The 15,431-nt window shown below is 65.5% G+C and overlaps 1 protein-coding gene across 3 annotated transcripts; it reads right to left on the bottom strand.

Annotated features, from left to right (window-relative positions):
* Positions 1-6,053: 6,053 nt before the first annotated feature.
* Positions 6,054-15,105, bottom strand: NPTX1 (neuronal pentraxin 1). 3 transcript variants are annotated; one of them, XR_011383258.1, is made up of 6 exons: positions 14,504-15,103; positions 14,071-14,278; positions 11,982-12,226; positions 11,173-11,352; positions 9,107-10,615; positions 6,054-8,927 (listed from the first exon to the last, which is right to left on the bottom strand). XR_011383258.1 is itself a non-coding variant. In XM_070059964.1 (5 exons), exons 1-5 carry the CDS (start codon positions 14,957-14,959, stop codon positions 10,394-10,396), a joined length of 1,308 nt encoding a protein of 435 aa, XP_069916065.1. In that variant the 5' UTR covers positions 14,960-15,105; the 3' UTR covers positions 6,054-10,393. The 3 variants fall into 3 exon arrangements, 2 of the variants coding, with proteins under 2 accessions (XP_069916065.1, XP_069916064.1); XM_070059964.1 differs by having other exon boundaries at positions 6,054-10,615; positions 14,071-14,275; positions 14,504-15,105; XM_070059963.1 differs by having other exon boundaries at positions 6,054-10,615.
* Between the last annotated feature and the right edge of the window lie 326 nt (positions 15,106-15,431).

Raw genomic sequence — 15,431 nt, 5'->3', positions numbered from 1 at the left:
CTCCTCTCCCTCAGGCCCTGTCCCTCTGCCTCCCCTGCCCCCTCCCGCATCAGCGGGGGCAGCGGGGGCCTGGGAGGTGTTTCCGAGTGCAGCTGGCCCGAGCCCTAACACAGGAAGCAGCCAGTTTCTCACTCCAAAGCCGGCTTCTGTTTTTTGTGTGTTTTTTTTTTTTTTTTTTTTTTCTTTCTACATCTGCGCTAACAGTCTGGGATTCTTAGAGAACCAAAATTCTGAAGAGCAAAGCCGGAGCAAGAATGTCGGAGCCAGAAGGGATTTCTGTGAGGAGCAAAGTGAGGGGACTGGGCCTCCGCCCGTGGGGCCCACAGCCCGGGGTTGCGGGGAAGCCCAGTGGGCAGTGCGCATGGCACGGGGGAGGCACGTCTCTGGCAGGGCCAGGCCACCCGGGGCGGCCGGGACCTCCGGAGCACAGGCGACGGAAGAAAGGGCTTTACCAGAACTGAAAGTCTGGCCGAAGCTCCGGGTGCCGTCACCAAAATAAAAAGACCCCACCCGGAGCCAGAGGAGACACTCGGCTCACGTGTCTGATGGAGGATCGGTGCCGGCTCCGACCCACCCAGGACTGCAGAGGGAGACAGCGGCCGGGGGACGCGTGACAGGTGCCCGGGCCTCACGGGAGTGCAGCCCCTCACAAGCAGTACGGGTGAGGCGAGGAGGCACTGGGGGCCTCCGGCGGGCCCAGTGGGGCAAAAGCGGGCACGGTTGCCGCGAGAACAGCTTGGCAGTCCCCGCTCCAGCTAAACATAGAGCCGGCAGCCCCACGCTGAGCGCGTGCCCACAGGGGCAGACGCGGACGCCCGGGGCCACGGCGTCCCAAGGGCGCAGCCCACCCCAGCGACCCTGCTGTAGCAAGGACACCTGCTGCAGGAGGCGGGCCCTGAGGGGTGGCTCTGCGGGGCGCCTGTCACGGGTAAACCCAGTCAGGTCCCCAGGGCTGGGGGCGGGTGCTGTGTGGGGCCGGGCCTCTGTGAGGGAAGCCGGGCATCTCAGGGGCGGTGGCTGCAGTGTTGGGAGTGCAGTCACTGCCCCTGGCCGGTGCCCTGCAAAGTCGTCCACTTCACGTTGACTGCAATTTAAAAACTTGGCAGCATGCTGTCCCCCCGCCACCAGCCGTGCACTGCGCACAGTGAGCGATGGGCTGGTGAGCTGCATCTCATCAGCAGGGAGTCAGGGGGCCGGTGCTGTGGCACAGCGGGTAAAGCCGCTGCCCGAAGCGCTGCTATCCCATGTGGGCACCAGTTCGAGTCCCAGCTGCTCACTTCCGATCCAGCTCTCTGCTGTGGCCTGGGAAAGCAGTAGAAGATGGTCCAAGTCCTTGGGCCCCTGCATCCACGTGGGAGACCCAGAAGAAGCCCCTGGTTACTGGCTTCAGATCAACTCTTATCTGGCCATTGCAGCCATCTGGGGAGTGAACCAGGGATGGAAGACCTCTCTCTCTCTCTCTCTCTGCCTCTCCTCTCTCTGTGTAACTCTGACTTTCAAATAAATAAAATAAATAAATAAATCTTTTTAAAAAAAGAAGAAGAAGAAGAAGGGTTTCAGAGAGGCAGCCACAGCCACGTGAGTGACCCCAGGCAGTGACCCAGAAGGAGGGGCTCGGAGCTCCAGACGCTCTGGATGGTCCTGGGGACTCAGCTTCTACAGAGTGGGGGAGCGTGGGAGCACCCAGCCTCCCTCCTGCACCCCAACAAGGCAGCACCCTAGCCCCTCCCTCCCTGCACCCCAGCCCCTCCCTCCCTGTATCCAGCCTCCCTCCTGCACCCCAACAAGGCAGCACCCCCAGCCCCTCCATCCCTGTACCCCAGCCTCCTCCCTCACTGTACCCAGCCTCCCTTACTGCACCTCGGCCTGGCAGCACCCCAACCCCTCCCTCCCTCCTTGTACCCCAGCCCCTCCCTCACTGCACCCCAGCCTGGGTGGGGCTGCACCCTATCCTCTCTCCCCGTACCCCAGCCTAGCAGCACCCCAGCCCCTCCCTCCCTGTACCCCAGCCCCTCTGTCCTTGTACCCCAGCCTCCCTCCCTCACTGTACCCAGCCTCCCTTACTGCACCTCGGCCTGGCAGCGCCCCAACCCCTCCCTCCCTGTATCCAGCCTCCCTCCCTGCACCCCAGCCTGCAGTGCCCCAGCCCCTCCCTCACTGCACCCCAGCCCCTCCCTCACTGCACCCCAGCCTCCCTCCCTATACCCCAGCCCCTCCCTCCCTGTACCCCAGCCCCTCCATCCCTGTACCCCAGCCTCCCTCCCTGTATCCAGCCTCCTCCTGCACCCCAACAAGGCAGCACCCCAGACCCTCCCTCCCTGCACCCCAGCCTCCCTCCCTGTACCCAGCCTCCCTTACTGCACTTCGGCCTGGCAGCACCCCAGTCCCTCCCTCCTTGTATCCCAGCCCCTCCCTGTACCCCGGCCTTTCTTCCTATGCCCCAGACTGTCCCCCCACTCCCCAGCCCCTCTCTCAGCCCAGCCCTGCCCTGGGTCCAGGCGGCACCCTGCAGGCAGAGCCCAGCCTCCTCTGCCTGCGCTGCCCCGGGCTGGGTCTGTGCCGAGCACGGCTCCCCTCGGAAGCCAATTTTCTGCACAGTGAAAATGTTTTCTCTGTGCCCACTTCAGCAGATGGCCCCCCACCTTGGCCTGAATTGAGAAGCACAGAAACCAAACAGGGGACAGACGGCTTCCTTGGCAATGTCTTCCAGGCACACAAGCGTGCAAGCTCACACCGCCTCCCCCTCCCCCGCCTCCATCTCCAGCACACACTGGAGCCGCCCAGGCACCCGAGCTGGGCCTCCAACGCCCGTGCCCCTCCTGCCTGCAGACCGCGGCCTGGCGCCGGCCAGGCGTCTGCCCGAGGCGTGCTAGCGCTCAGCAGTGCCCCGGGCCCTGGCGTGCTGCACCTGCCAGCGGCCCCTCCGCCCTCCCTGAAAGGGAGACGCTGACTGGCGGGGGGTGCAGACCCCCGATTCCCGTGCAAGCTCAGAAACTTCTGGGGAGACTCCTTGATCCAGGCCCACCACAGGTGCCGGGAAAACGCACTGCGGGGGTCCGAGCAGGGGGTCTGAGGACCAGGGAGCCCCCGAGGGAAGGTCACCGCCGTGGGAGACCCTGGGGAGGGTGGACCCCGTGCCCGCCAGACCAGAGGTGGGGCAGCAGCAGGCGGCCAGGACTGGGCTCCCGTGTGGGCGGGGAGGGTCAGGCGCCCTCCCCAGGGGACACTGCCGGTCCTGTGGGTTGGAGCACCTAAAAGGGCTGCAGAGAGCACCCCACCCTTCTCTGCTGCTCGGGGAGGTGGGGGGAGACCGAGGCCCGGGACAGCACCGCCCACTTCATGCCAGGGTCCTGCCCCGAGGAACGGGGAGAGAAGCCACGTCTGTCCGGGCTGTGAGGGTGCAGGTGTCAAGACCGTTGACGCGGACGCCGGACGGGACGGGAGGGTGGCCGCAGGGTCCGGGCGTCGGGACCGTTGACGTGGACGCCGGACGGGACGGGAGGGTGGCCGCAGGGTCCGGGCGTCGGGACCGTTGACGCGGACGCCGGACGGGACGGGAGGGTGGCCGCAGGTCCGGGCGTCAGCAGCATCTCCGGAGCAAGCCAGGCTGGCCGGGACGCCACAACCCAGGAGCCGAGGAGGCCGCCGAGGGACCGACTATGAGGACACACACACTTGTCCCTGTCCCAGGAGAGGACGCCAGAGAAAGACCTGGGCTCCCCTCCACCCCGGGGCCCTCGGGCGAGGCCCCCTCCCCCACAGGGCACCCGGGGGCGCTGGGGAACGGCCCCCAGGAGCCGGCTGCGCACTGACCGCTGGCCTCTGGGGCTCTTTCCCCTGTGAACAGTTCTTCTCAAAGTATTATTAATTAATTTATTTGAAAGGCAGACACACAGAGAGAGAAGAGGAAGAGAGAGCGAGAGAGATCTTCGTCTGCCGGTTCACCCCTCAAATGGCCACAACGGCCAGGGCTGGGCCAGGCAGGAGCCGGGAGCTCCATCCGGGCCTCCCACGTGGGTGGCTGGGACCCAAGCATTGAGCCACCACCACGACTTCTAAGGATGTGATTAGCAGGAAGCTGGCTTCCAGTGTGGGATGTGGTGCCTTCCCCACTAGGCCGGCTGCCTGCCCGCCTCCAAGGCCCTCTGAGCTGCCTGACACCGGCCACAGCACGGCAGCCCACGGCCGCTGGCTGGGCCACAGCCCAGGCTCAGGGACTCTCCCCCAGTCTGGGCAGTGTGTCCTGGCGGGCGGGGGTCTTGGTCCCGGCCAAGGGCCTGAGAGGCAGCGTCCTGCTCTGACAGCCGCTGGGAGGGAGCTGGCAGTGGGGCCACCCTGGGTGCACCTGTTCTCAGCCAGCTTCCTGGCCTTGCGAGGCGAGACCCACGTGACAAGGACAGACACTGCCCTCAGCCGGGCCAGGCAACAGCCCCGAGCTGGCAGTCACAAATCTGGGCTCTGGTGCAGCTTGGCACAGCCGAGATGCGAGAATGGTTTCTTTTTTAGGGATTTGCTTATTTATTTCTTTACTTATTTGAAAGGCCAGTGACAGAGCAGAGACAGAGACACAGAGAGATCTTCCAAACGGTCGCCACGGCCAGGGCCGGGCCCCTCTGAAGCCAGGAGCCAGAACTCCATCTGGGTCTCCCTCGTGGCTGGCAGGGACCCAGGCACTCGAGACATCACCCACCACCTTCCTAAGCGAACGAGCAGGAAGTTGGAGCAGAAGTGTGGAGTAGCCGGGACTCGAACCCGGCACCCTGATAGGGGCGTGGCCGTCCCAAGCAGCAGCCTCCCCTGCAGCACCCCAAACTGTGCAACTTTGGCCAAGCTGCACGGGGCCCCTGGACCTCAGTCTGGCAGCTGTCCCTTCCACGGTGCGGTCCACGAGGCCGGCTGGGTGGGGGCCGGACAGTGGAGACCCCGGCGCTGTCCTCGCAGGCGGGGACGGGAGGTGGAAGCCGCGCCTCAGTGTAGGAGGCCGCGCACAAGAGAAAGAAAACAGAAGTCGGGACGAGAAAGCCGCCGAGTCTGAGCCGCCTGCCCATGGCTGAGGGGCGGTGAGGTCGCCAGCACCAGCAGGGTGCAAGCCAGGAACAGCTTCCTGCAGCTGCGGGGCTGTTGGTGTCGCCGCCCAACACGCCTTGGCTTGGAAAAGCGGAGCCCGGTGCCTCCTCCCAGGCTCCCACAGGGCCCCGGGGCCCCTGCAGCTGCTGTTCCCGGCGTGGTGCGCCCGGTCAGGGGTGAGAAGGGTGGAGCGCAATGTCTCTGCTGAGTGTTAGTGTGTGAGAGGCATAAACACGGGCGCTGTTGGCTGGAGCTGCCTGGGCCCCACGCGTGTCACCCGGCAGGTGAACACCAGCCAGCGCCTCCCGCCCTTCCTGCGGGCCACAGAGACCAAACCTTCTCCCCCACCCCCCGGGCAACAGGTGGCTCACTCATGCCCCACCACCCCAGCCTCCTGAGTCCTGGCCGGGACCCCCAGAGAACTCCCTGTACCAGTATGCACGTGTACACACGTGTGTGTGCTCCGTGTGTGTGTACACACACATGTGCCTCCGAGGCAACCAAGTGTCCGCGGTGGCTAATTCAGCTCTCTGGCTCCTGACCTTGGGTTGAGTGACCAGGGCACTTGGATCCTGGTGGTTTTGTCCCTCGGAGGGAGCAGCTTGAAGCTCTCTGTTCTCCGAGCCAGGCTCAGTTCAGGGCCCACACGGCTGTCCACTCCCAGGACAGGCCAGGAGGCAGGGGAAGGGCCCATCTGTGGGGCTGGGAGGACACACAGGGCTGCTGGGGAACAAGTCCAGGCCGCCCGAACCAGGACAGAAGGGGCTGTGGGGGAGGGGGCGGGGAGCCCGGACCTGCGCAATCACTCTGCCTTTCTGGCCTTGGTGTCAGCTGTCCGGGGCCATGGGGAGCCCTCCAACTCCGTGCCCCAGGGTCACCAGACGGCTGTGCAAGGTGTGTGTGTGCCCCGCCCCCCGCAGGTGGGGGTCCCCTGTGAGCTAGGCAGGGAGAACACCTCGTGTTCTAGAAAGAGACATCGCGAGGAGGCCACGTCTTTCTTCACTCTTTACTGTGTAAAAATAAACTCAACAATTCATGTCATTTCAGCAAGAAAAAAAAAAAAAAGCAAGAAGACCAGTAGAAATAGTGCATTTCCAGAATTGCTGATGGGAGGTGGCAGGTCCCACGGCTTTCACCCATTTGGTACCCAAAAGGCTGCAGATCACATGAAGAATGCACAGCTTTGGTTAGCAGATGGAAGGGAGGGACAGTGGACTGTGACAACATCAGCGGTAGGGGCTCGCAGTTGGTTTTGGCAAATAAGACAATGTGGGACTCTAAGTATTGGGCTGTTTCTCCCTTCCACAAACGCACATCAGTCCGCGGAGCAGCCACGCGCTTCCCGACGCCACCAGGTCTCTCGGCCGGGCCTCCCAGAGGCGAACCACTGCTTCCAGCCACGCCCTGGCTGCTGCCAGACACCCGGGGCTCCGTCCTCTGGACGCCGGCAGCGGCACACAACCCGGGCACGGCCCGCTTCTGCCGCACATGGACCCGCATTCAGAGCCGCGCCTGCTCCACGTAAGAAGCCTGCGCCAGGACCGGGCCCGCCCCCGGGGCGGCGGTGAGCCCCACGCCAGCCCCGCTCCCCCGCTCTGCCCCCGAGACACCCCCTCGGTCCCAGGTCCCAGGGCTGGTGACAGAGTGATCTTTGCAGTCTTAGAAAATAAACCGGGAATCGACAAAAGGAAGAGAGAAGCATACAAAAATGGATCTTTCGTCCAAAATACGTGCTTTCGGGCCTACATTTTGGCGGAGCCTGGAGGGGTTTCTGAGGGCGATAAGGGTTGAGCTAATTTATAGGTTTGTCCTTTTCTTTCATAAAAATACTCTTGTTTGGTAATAAACTGTTTTCTTCTGCAGTAAGAGAAATAACACTGTGTTATCAAAAGCGAGAAGGCTCGCGATCCCAGTGGGGTGCCCCCCCAGGCACCGGAGCCGGACGCCAGCGAGAGCAGGCGGGGGCCTCGACAGTGTGTCTGTCGCTTCGTGGTTTACAAAATGGCTTACCTGAGAGGCGCGTGTTGTTCAGTGCAAGAGGGCACGTGTGTCAGATTACAGAGCAGGTGCAGGCTACGTGGACTGGGTCGTGGCTGTGTCTGCCTTCTTGGGCCAGCCAGGTGCCAGGTGTGTACACAGTGAGGGAGTCGCGGGCTGGGGCGCTGGATGCCGGCGGCGGCCGCGGGCGCCCAGACATCAGCTGGGGGGGGTGCTCTGTCCCTCTCGTCAGGGCAGAGGATGGCTTGTGGTCCTGAACAGCCGGCTCCCACCTCGCCACTCTGGGTGGGCGGGCTGGGGCCGGGAGGGGGGCTGGTGGGAGGTGCTGGCAGGAGAGCGCCCAGCACAGCGGGCTCGGGGCCTCGCCGGGACAGCTCCAAGATGGCTGAAGTGAGGGTGGGGCTCCCTGGTCTCTAGAGACCTTCCGAGCTCTCTCGCTCGCTCTTAACCTACACGGGGAAAAATGCTTCTTGGTGTGGTGGGGGCGGGGAGGGGAGAGGGGCCTTGACCCCTCTCTGGACCTCCCCCGGGCACCCTGGGCCTGCTCACCTAGCCGTTTCGGCAGCTACATGGGTGGTCACGGAACACGGGGCGGCACTCGGCACACAACACAGAACTGGAGAAGTCCATGCAGGCACGGGGACACACGTCGGACGGAGGGAGCGAGGAACACACCACCGAGGGACATGCAAACGGAGAAGACCCCTGCAGATCCAAGGGTGCCACCCCCCGCCGGGCGCCGAGGGAGCAGTCGGCAAGCAGCAGCCACTGGGGGACGGCACACCCTCTGCAGAGCGGTGGCCGGGGACCGTGCAGACACCCACGAGAACGGCGACACGGGACACGGGCACAGACACACACAGACGCACTGGTTTCCGACACGACGCAGACCTGCGCCGAGGGAGACAGGTGCCCCGGGAAGGAACAGAAGACGGGACACCTGCTCCTCCTCCGGCAGCGTCTGCAGCTGCAGCGGAGCCAGACGGCGCGGAACTTCTAGAAAGGCCTGTCCGCCTGTTGCCAACGAGAGCCTGCAGCTGGCGGCTGGGGTGCCCTCGGGACAGGCGACCAGTCCTGGGCACGGCCCTTGTGAGCGCTCTCGCTTTCACGCCAAGCACACGCACACACACGCACGCACACACGCACACACACCCCTTCCTCCCCTCCTCAAACGACTGCCGGAGGTGCTCACGCAGCTTTGTGGGGGAGGAACGTTGAAGGTTGTGGACACTGCGCGGGTCTCCCGTGTCATAGGCCGTGACGGGTCGAGCCTCTACAGGAACGAGCCCGGTGGGACGAGCGGTGGTTTCAGCCGCCCCTTCTTAGGGGCCTGAGCCAGCTCACGACGGGGTGCATGGGCAGGTCCCCGCCACCCACTGGCTGGACTCGGGTCTCGGTGGCCGGGGTGGGGAAGGCACGGTCCTGGGCCCGCACTGCCCTCAGATGCAACAGCAGGGTCGCTGGCCCAGCACAGGGGACGGGGGCCTGGGCCCTCAGCAGCTCCCCCCCACACGGGAAGGCACAGTCCCAGGGTAGCCAGAGAAAATCTAACACCAAAAAAGCTCTCTGCATCGAGGACCCCGGCTTCTTACACCCACCCCACGGGGCAGGGACGTCGCCGCGCCCCGCTTACACGCGGAGGCAGGCGGCTGCGCCCGGAGCTCCAAGTCGGCAGATACAGCCTGCTCGCCGACCCCGAGACTCCCGGAGCCACAGAGAGGAGGAAGTGACACGCTTGACTGGGAAAGAACTCCCCCAGCCACACTCACTCACAAGCAGTCACTCGCTCACGGCACACGCAGACACTGTCACAGATGCTCACACTCAGATACACACACACGGGCACACTCACAGGTACACACCTCACACTCAGATGTAGACACACACAGAGGCAGACACACGGGCACACTCACAGGTACACACCTCACACTCAGATGTAGACACACACACAGGCAGACACACGGGCACACTCACAGGTACACACCTCACACTCAGATGTAGACACACACACAGACACACGGGCACACTCACAGGTACACACCTCACACTCAGATGTAGACACACACACAGGCAGACACACGGGCACACTCAGGTACACACCTCACACTCAGATGTAGACACACACACAGACACACGGGCACACTCACAGGTACACACCTCACACTCAGATGTAGACACACACAGGCAGACACACGGGCACACTCACAGGTACACACCTCACACTCAGATGTAGACACACACACAGGCAGACACACGGGCACACTCACAGGTACACACCTCACACTCAGATGTAGACACACACAGGCAGACACACGGGCACACTCACAGGTACACACTCTCACTCAGATGTAGACACACTCAGACACACACACACAAGCACAGGCAGACACACGGGCACACTCAGGCAGACACAGATGCTCTTACTCAGACCTAGACACACTCAGATACACTCACACACATATTCACAGGCAGATACACACTCAGACACACAGGCAGATATAGACGCTCTCTCTCATAGACACACTCGCACACTCACAGGCAGACACAGGCAGACGCTCTCACTCAGTCGTGGACACACTTAGATACACTCACACACACACACAGGTATGCACAGGCAGACACACAGGCACACTCCCAGACAGACACAGACGCTCACACTCAGATACATCACACACAGGCAGACACACGGGCACGCTCACAGTCGTAGACACACTCAGATACATCACACACAGACACACAGGTATGCACAGGCAGACACATGGGCACACTCAGATACATCACACACACAGGCACACGGGCACGCTCACAGACTCACTCAGACGTAGACACACTCAGCTACACTCACACACACACACAGGCAGACACACAGGCACGCTCAGACAGTCGTAGACACACTCTGATACATCACACGCACACACAGGCAGACACACGGGCACGCTCACACTCAGATGTAGACACACGCAGATGCACTCTCACACACAGGTATGTACAAGCAGACACAGGGCACACTCACACAGTCACACACACGCACACTCACGGGCACTCAGGCTGCACTCACAGCCCTCTCACCTACTGCTGCACTGTTCGCGACATCCACGCCGCGGCCACCCGCTCTCGCTGGGAAGCAGTGGGGGCCCCTGCGTGGGGAAGGGGCTTCCTTGGGGGCGGATGAGCCGGGACTGCTTCAGGTGTGTGGGGAGGACAGAACCAGGCTGTGTGTGTGTGCGTGTGCAGGGGCCATGGCCTTGACTCATTCCTGGGGGCAGGGGAGGAGAGACGGACAGGTCATCACTGCACAAGCAGGGGGCGCGGGCGCGGGCCGGGGCGGTCAGTTGATCTGGCGGCAGGCCTCGAACGTCCACTTGGTGGCTCCACCGTAGATCTCGATGTGGGACTCGGCCCAGGCGATCACGTTGCCGGGCAGGGCCTTGGTGCTGCAGGTGGCCAGGTTGTACACCTCCCCCGGGGTCAGCTTGCGGTCCCAGATGTTGAAATGGGCCAGCTCGCCCACAAACGCCTGTGTGGCGTCAAATCCACCGCCCAGAGTGTCCTTGGGAGGAAAGCAGATGGCGGGGCTGGAAGGGATCCGCTGGGGCCCTGGGGGCCTCCCGGGGCGCCCTTCCCCGCAGCCCGAGTCTCAGGGTCTCTGGGTCCCCCCGGTCGGGGGCTCTTCCTGTCCCTGGGTCTTCGGCTGTGTGTCCACCCCTCCCCCAGGGGTCGCAGGCTGGCCTGGATTGGGATCTTCTCCTTGCGGGGAGCCTGACCCCCTGCCCCTCGGCCCATGAGTGAGGGGCCCAGAGCTGTGGTCAGTCAGGGCGGGACCCCACTCAGGTGCCATTCTGCCAGCGACAGCTGCCCAGCAGCCAGAGGAGGCCTGGATTCTGTCCCTCAGCTCCCTCCCCGGTGCCCAAGGGGACGGAACCACTCCAGGGCCTGAATTATTTATCCTAAAAGCAGAATTGGCCCTCCCAGGCCAAAGGAGGAGTGGCTGTGCTGGGGAGAGGCTGAGACCAAAGCTCGCTCCTGCTCCAGCCGGCCCGGGCCCAAGCGCTGCACAACCTTCCAGGGGCCCCACTTCCCTCTCCCCCTCCCCACGCCCAGCCGCACCTGCTCCTGGCCCAGCACCAGCACGCCCTGCGGCTTGATGGGGTGGTAGGGTGCCAGGTTCTCGCCGCTGCCACCCTGGGTGCCGTCCTGGTAGGCCTCCCAGACGCCGTCCCGGGTGGTCCAGGTGATGCAGATGTGGTGCCACTTGCCGTCGTTGATCACGAAGGGCAGCTTGGCCACCTGGGCAGGAGGCGGGGACAGCTCAGGGCCAGCCCTCTCCACTAACAGCTGCCCCTCTTCCTCTCTGGACTGACGGTGGCCCACCCACGGCAGTCACCGAATTCCCCTGGCACCTGCCTTCCAGACCCTGCACCTGCACAGAGGCGAGAACGGAGCTTCCCATCTGCTGCCCAGCCCGGGTTTTAGCCATTCAGGACCCGCGCGGGGCGGGAGGCAGGAGGATTTGAAAGCTGGCAGCTAATCCAAGGCTACCGGGGTTGAGCCAGAGCCGAGTTCGCTAGAAGGAGGGTGTCCTTGGCTGCACCTGGCCTCCTTCCCAGAGCGGGGAGCTGTGTGGGCTACGTCTGGACGAGGGGAGAGCTCTGCACCCTCACTGCCCCTGAGGGCCCCAACCACAGCAGAGCCAAGCCAGGCCCGGGGCCAGTTGGTGGCGGAGGGGCCCAGGCCTCACGTCAGCAGGACGGAGAACGGCCCTGTGACCCACCCCCACCCAGGGGCTTCTGTCCCGGAAGGTCCTAGCTCTGCCTGTTCCGGAGCACAGGGGGTGCCGGCCCCCCTTGTGGCCCTGCCCCTCCCCCGTCCCGCCCAGCAGGAGCTCTCCCGGGGCCCGCGTGGTGTCCAGGTGGAACCTTGTCGTTGATGAGGATTTCCATGGGGTTGTTGCCCCACTCGATGAGCACCAGCTCGTTGGCCTGGCCGGGCACGGCGTAGGAGAAGGGCGTGCCCACCCCCGGGGCTGCGCTGGACTTGAGCCACATGCACACGGTGAAGGCGTACATCTCCGGCAGGCTCTTCTTCACCTTGGCGTACATGTAGTTGGTCCGCAGCGGGAACGTGAGCTGGAACTTGTCTCCGGGGCGGCTGTCTTTCTGACCTGCGGGGACAGGTGCACCTGACAACGTGCTTCCTGCTGCCCGAGTCCCTGCAGTCCCCGCCAGACCCTGGGACGCACCCGGGGCAGGCTCCGTCCTGTGGATGCACACGGAGTGACTCACAGAGGCCAGGCCACAGAGCCAGCAGGCCATGAAGCTGACCCAAGGTCTCCACACCCAGCTTGGGCTGGCTCTGCTCCCACATGGTGTGGTACCTTGGAGAGATGGGGGTGCAGCGCGGGGTGGGCTGTCAGCACCTGCACCTGGCCATGAGGTGGGCACCAGCAGAAATGGGGCCGGCCAGCCAGCGCACACCCTGTCCACCACCTCGGAAGGAAGGAGGCCAGGTCCTCTCGGAGCCGTCCCTCTGGGGGGCTGCCCTGGTTCTGGGATGTGGCGGGGCTCTCTACAGCCTCCCCAGGCGCTTCCTGGGTGCCTCTCTTAGATTCCCTCCCCGACGGCCAGGCCCCTTCCCCATCGGCCTGGACGGGCTGCAGCCCGGTCACTCACCTGCTTCCTGTTCATCCGTCAGGAGCAAGGGCTCCTCCCCCACCTCCTGCTCCTCCAGGGCCCCTGCCTGGAGCCCTGCAGCCGGGGCAGGGGACAGAGAAGCAGCCCCCTGCCTGGAGCCAGGCCCCAGAGAATCACCCCGCCCCAGGGCCCCAGGGGGGCACCTTGGAGCCAGAGCCCCGGAAGGCTTCAGGAGAACGCACACGTTCGGGGTGAGTGTGCGTCTCCTGGAAACCTGGGTCCTGGGCTGACAGCATCCCCTGGTGCTTGTCCAGCTTCCTGCCTGCCAGCCACCATCTCCAGAAACAAGGGACCCCCCCCCTCTTCTGTGCACTTTGGGTGGGGTGACTGATGCCAAGCAAAACACTCTCATCAGCAGTGGGCACTGAAACCAGGCCCGGAGCCCAGGAACACACAACCTGGCCGGTTCCTGGGTGTCCAGGAGGGACCAGTGCCCCTGGCTGTGACCCCCCCCCCTTCCTGAAAGTCAGGTGCTGGGGCGCAGAGCAGCGCCTGACGCCTGCGCTCAGCCCCTCCCCACTGCCCCCTGCAACTGGGGCCTGGGCAGGGGCAGCCCCTGACCCCTCCTTGCAGGTTTCGCTTTCCTGCATCTCCCCCACCCCGTTCCCGCTCCCCCTCCCTCCCAGGTCTCGGTCTCTCTCTCTCCCTTTCTCTCTCTCTCCCTCTCTCGATCCCTTTCCAGTTACATAACGCGCCTTAAGATGGCACTGTTGAAATCCGGCCGGCACATTTTGCGGTCCGAGCAGGGTCACGTGGCTCGGCTGCGAGCGAGGAGCGCCCCCCGCCCCCCTCCTTTTACAACCTCGTTTGATTCCTGCGACTTCGGGGCAGAGCCTTCCGAGCTCCGCGCCGCGCCCGGGCCCCGCGGCCAGAGCAGGCGGGCAGGAAGCGCGGGGGCGCGAGGCGCCAGGGCGGCCTCGGGCCACTCCGCGGGGAAGACCGCCGGGCGACAGCCCAGGAGCGCGCCGGGGGTGCTGGGGAGCGGGGACGAAGCCCTCTCCGCGGCCCCTCGGGCCAGGCCCCTCGGAGCCCTCCCCAGCGGCTCTCCGGTGCGGAGGGACGCGCGCCGGACGCGGGCTCCCTGACCCCAGGCGGGTCCGGGCGGCCACAGCGAGTGCGGAAAGTTACTATAAAGACGAAGCGTCTCAGCCCCGCGCAATCCAGACGCCGTGCGGGGTCGCCCTCACCGGCGGGGGGAGGCACCACGCAACGCCTTCCAGCGCCCGGCTTCCCTTCGGGGAGGACGTCCCCAGCGCAGCGGCCGGGCGCCCAGAGCCTGTGCAGGGTCCCGGGCGCGCGCGCAGGCAGCCCCTACCTTTCTCCAGCTCGCTGATGCGCTGGTGCAGCGCGCTCAGGGCGCTCTCGATCTTGACTCGCTCCTCCGTGTCGTTCTTGGGCGCCCCCCTGCCCTCTTCCAGGGCGTTCACGCGGGACAGCACCTGGCGCTCCAGGTCATCCATCTGGCTTTGCAGCAGATCGCGGAGGCTGTTGGCCTGGCTGGAGGAATTGAGGCGGCTGTACTGCTGCGGGCGCAAGGGCGGGGAAACCGGTTACGCGGGCAGCCGGGCCGTGCCCGGAGGCCCTCAGGGCGCCTGCGGGGGCGGCCCGGCCCCGAGCTCGCGCGAGGGGCCGCGCGCGGGGGCCCCGCAGGCTCTGGCAGCCGGGGCGAGGCGGGGCGGGGGTGGGGGGCGCCCCGCCGGGGCGGGAGTCGGGGCGGGGGCGGGCGGGGGTCGGCGCGGGGCGCGGACCTCGAGGTTCTCCAGGCGGGTTTTGAGCGACTGCAAAGTTTGCCCGAGTTGGCTGAGCGTCTCCGCGGCTGGCGTCCGGGACAGGTCGCCCATGGTGTTCTTGCCGGAGCCGGGCTGCTTGCGGCCGCCGGCCGCCCTGGCCTCGCCCGCGCCGGCGCCGGCGCCCGTGTCCAGCGTGCTCTGGCTCTCGCAGCGGCCCAGCTTGGTGGTCAGCTCGCGGATGGTCTCCTTCTGGCTCAGGATGGTCTCCTTCTGCCGCAGCACGGTCTCGCGGAGCTGCAGCACGCTGCTTCGCAGCTCCTCGGAGCCGCCGGTGGCCACGGACGCGGCGCACATGTCGGCGTCCACCGGCACCGAGGTGCAGATGAAGCGCGTCGGTCCGAAATCCTGGGCCCCGCTGCCCAGCAGGCAGAGGGCGAGCAGCGCACAGGTGCGCGCGGCACGGCCGGCCGGCATGGCTGCGGGCACTCCGGGCTGCGGGCCCGGCGCGGCGCGGCGCGGCTGGGGCTCGGCTGCGGCCGGGAGCGGCTGGGGCGGTCGCTCCGCTGGCGGCCCGCGCTCTGGGCGCCGCGCGATCCGCACCGCCGCGCTGTCCGACCCCGACTGCCGCCTGCGCTGCGGAGCCCGCGCCTTTTATGCCGCCGCGGGAGGGGCCTCGGCGCGGCCGACGTCAGCGGGGGAGGAATCCCGCTTTAATTGTCTGAGGCCCAGGCCCCCGGAGCGGCGGGGGTCGCACGCGATGGCGGCTGGGGCCTCCTGAGCCCGCCCCCTCCCGCCCCTCAGGTCGCTCCCGCGCTGTCGCCCCCCCCCCCGCCCCCGGCCCGCGCCGCTTCCCCGAAGGCTCTGAGCGCCCAGAGTTGGGGAGGAGAGGGAGTGGTCAAGGATGGCCACCTGCGAGGTTGTACCCGAAAGTCCGACGGGAGATGGC

The sequence above is a fragment of the Oryctolagus cuniculus genome, chromosome 17, assembly GCF_964237555.1.
Source record: "Oryctolagus cuniculus chromosome 17, mOryCun1.1, whole genome shotgun sequence".
NCBI classification, from domain to species: domain Eukaryota; kingdom Metazoa; phylum Chordata; class Mammalia; order Lagomorpha; family Leporidae; genus Oryctolagus; species Oryctolagus cuniculus.
The sequence above is the reverse complement of the archived record's forward strand: the minus strand, read 5'-3'. Positions and strand labels throughout refer to the sequence as shown.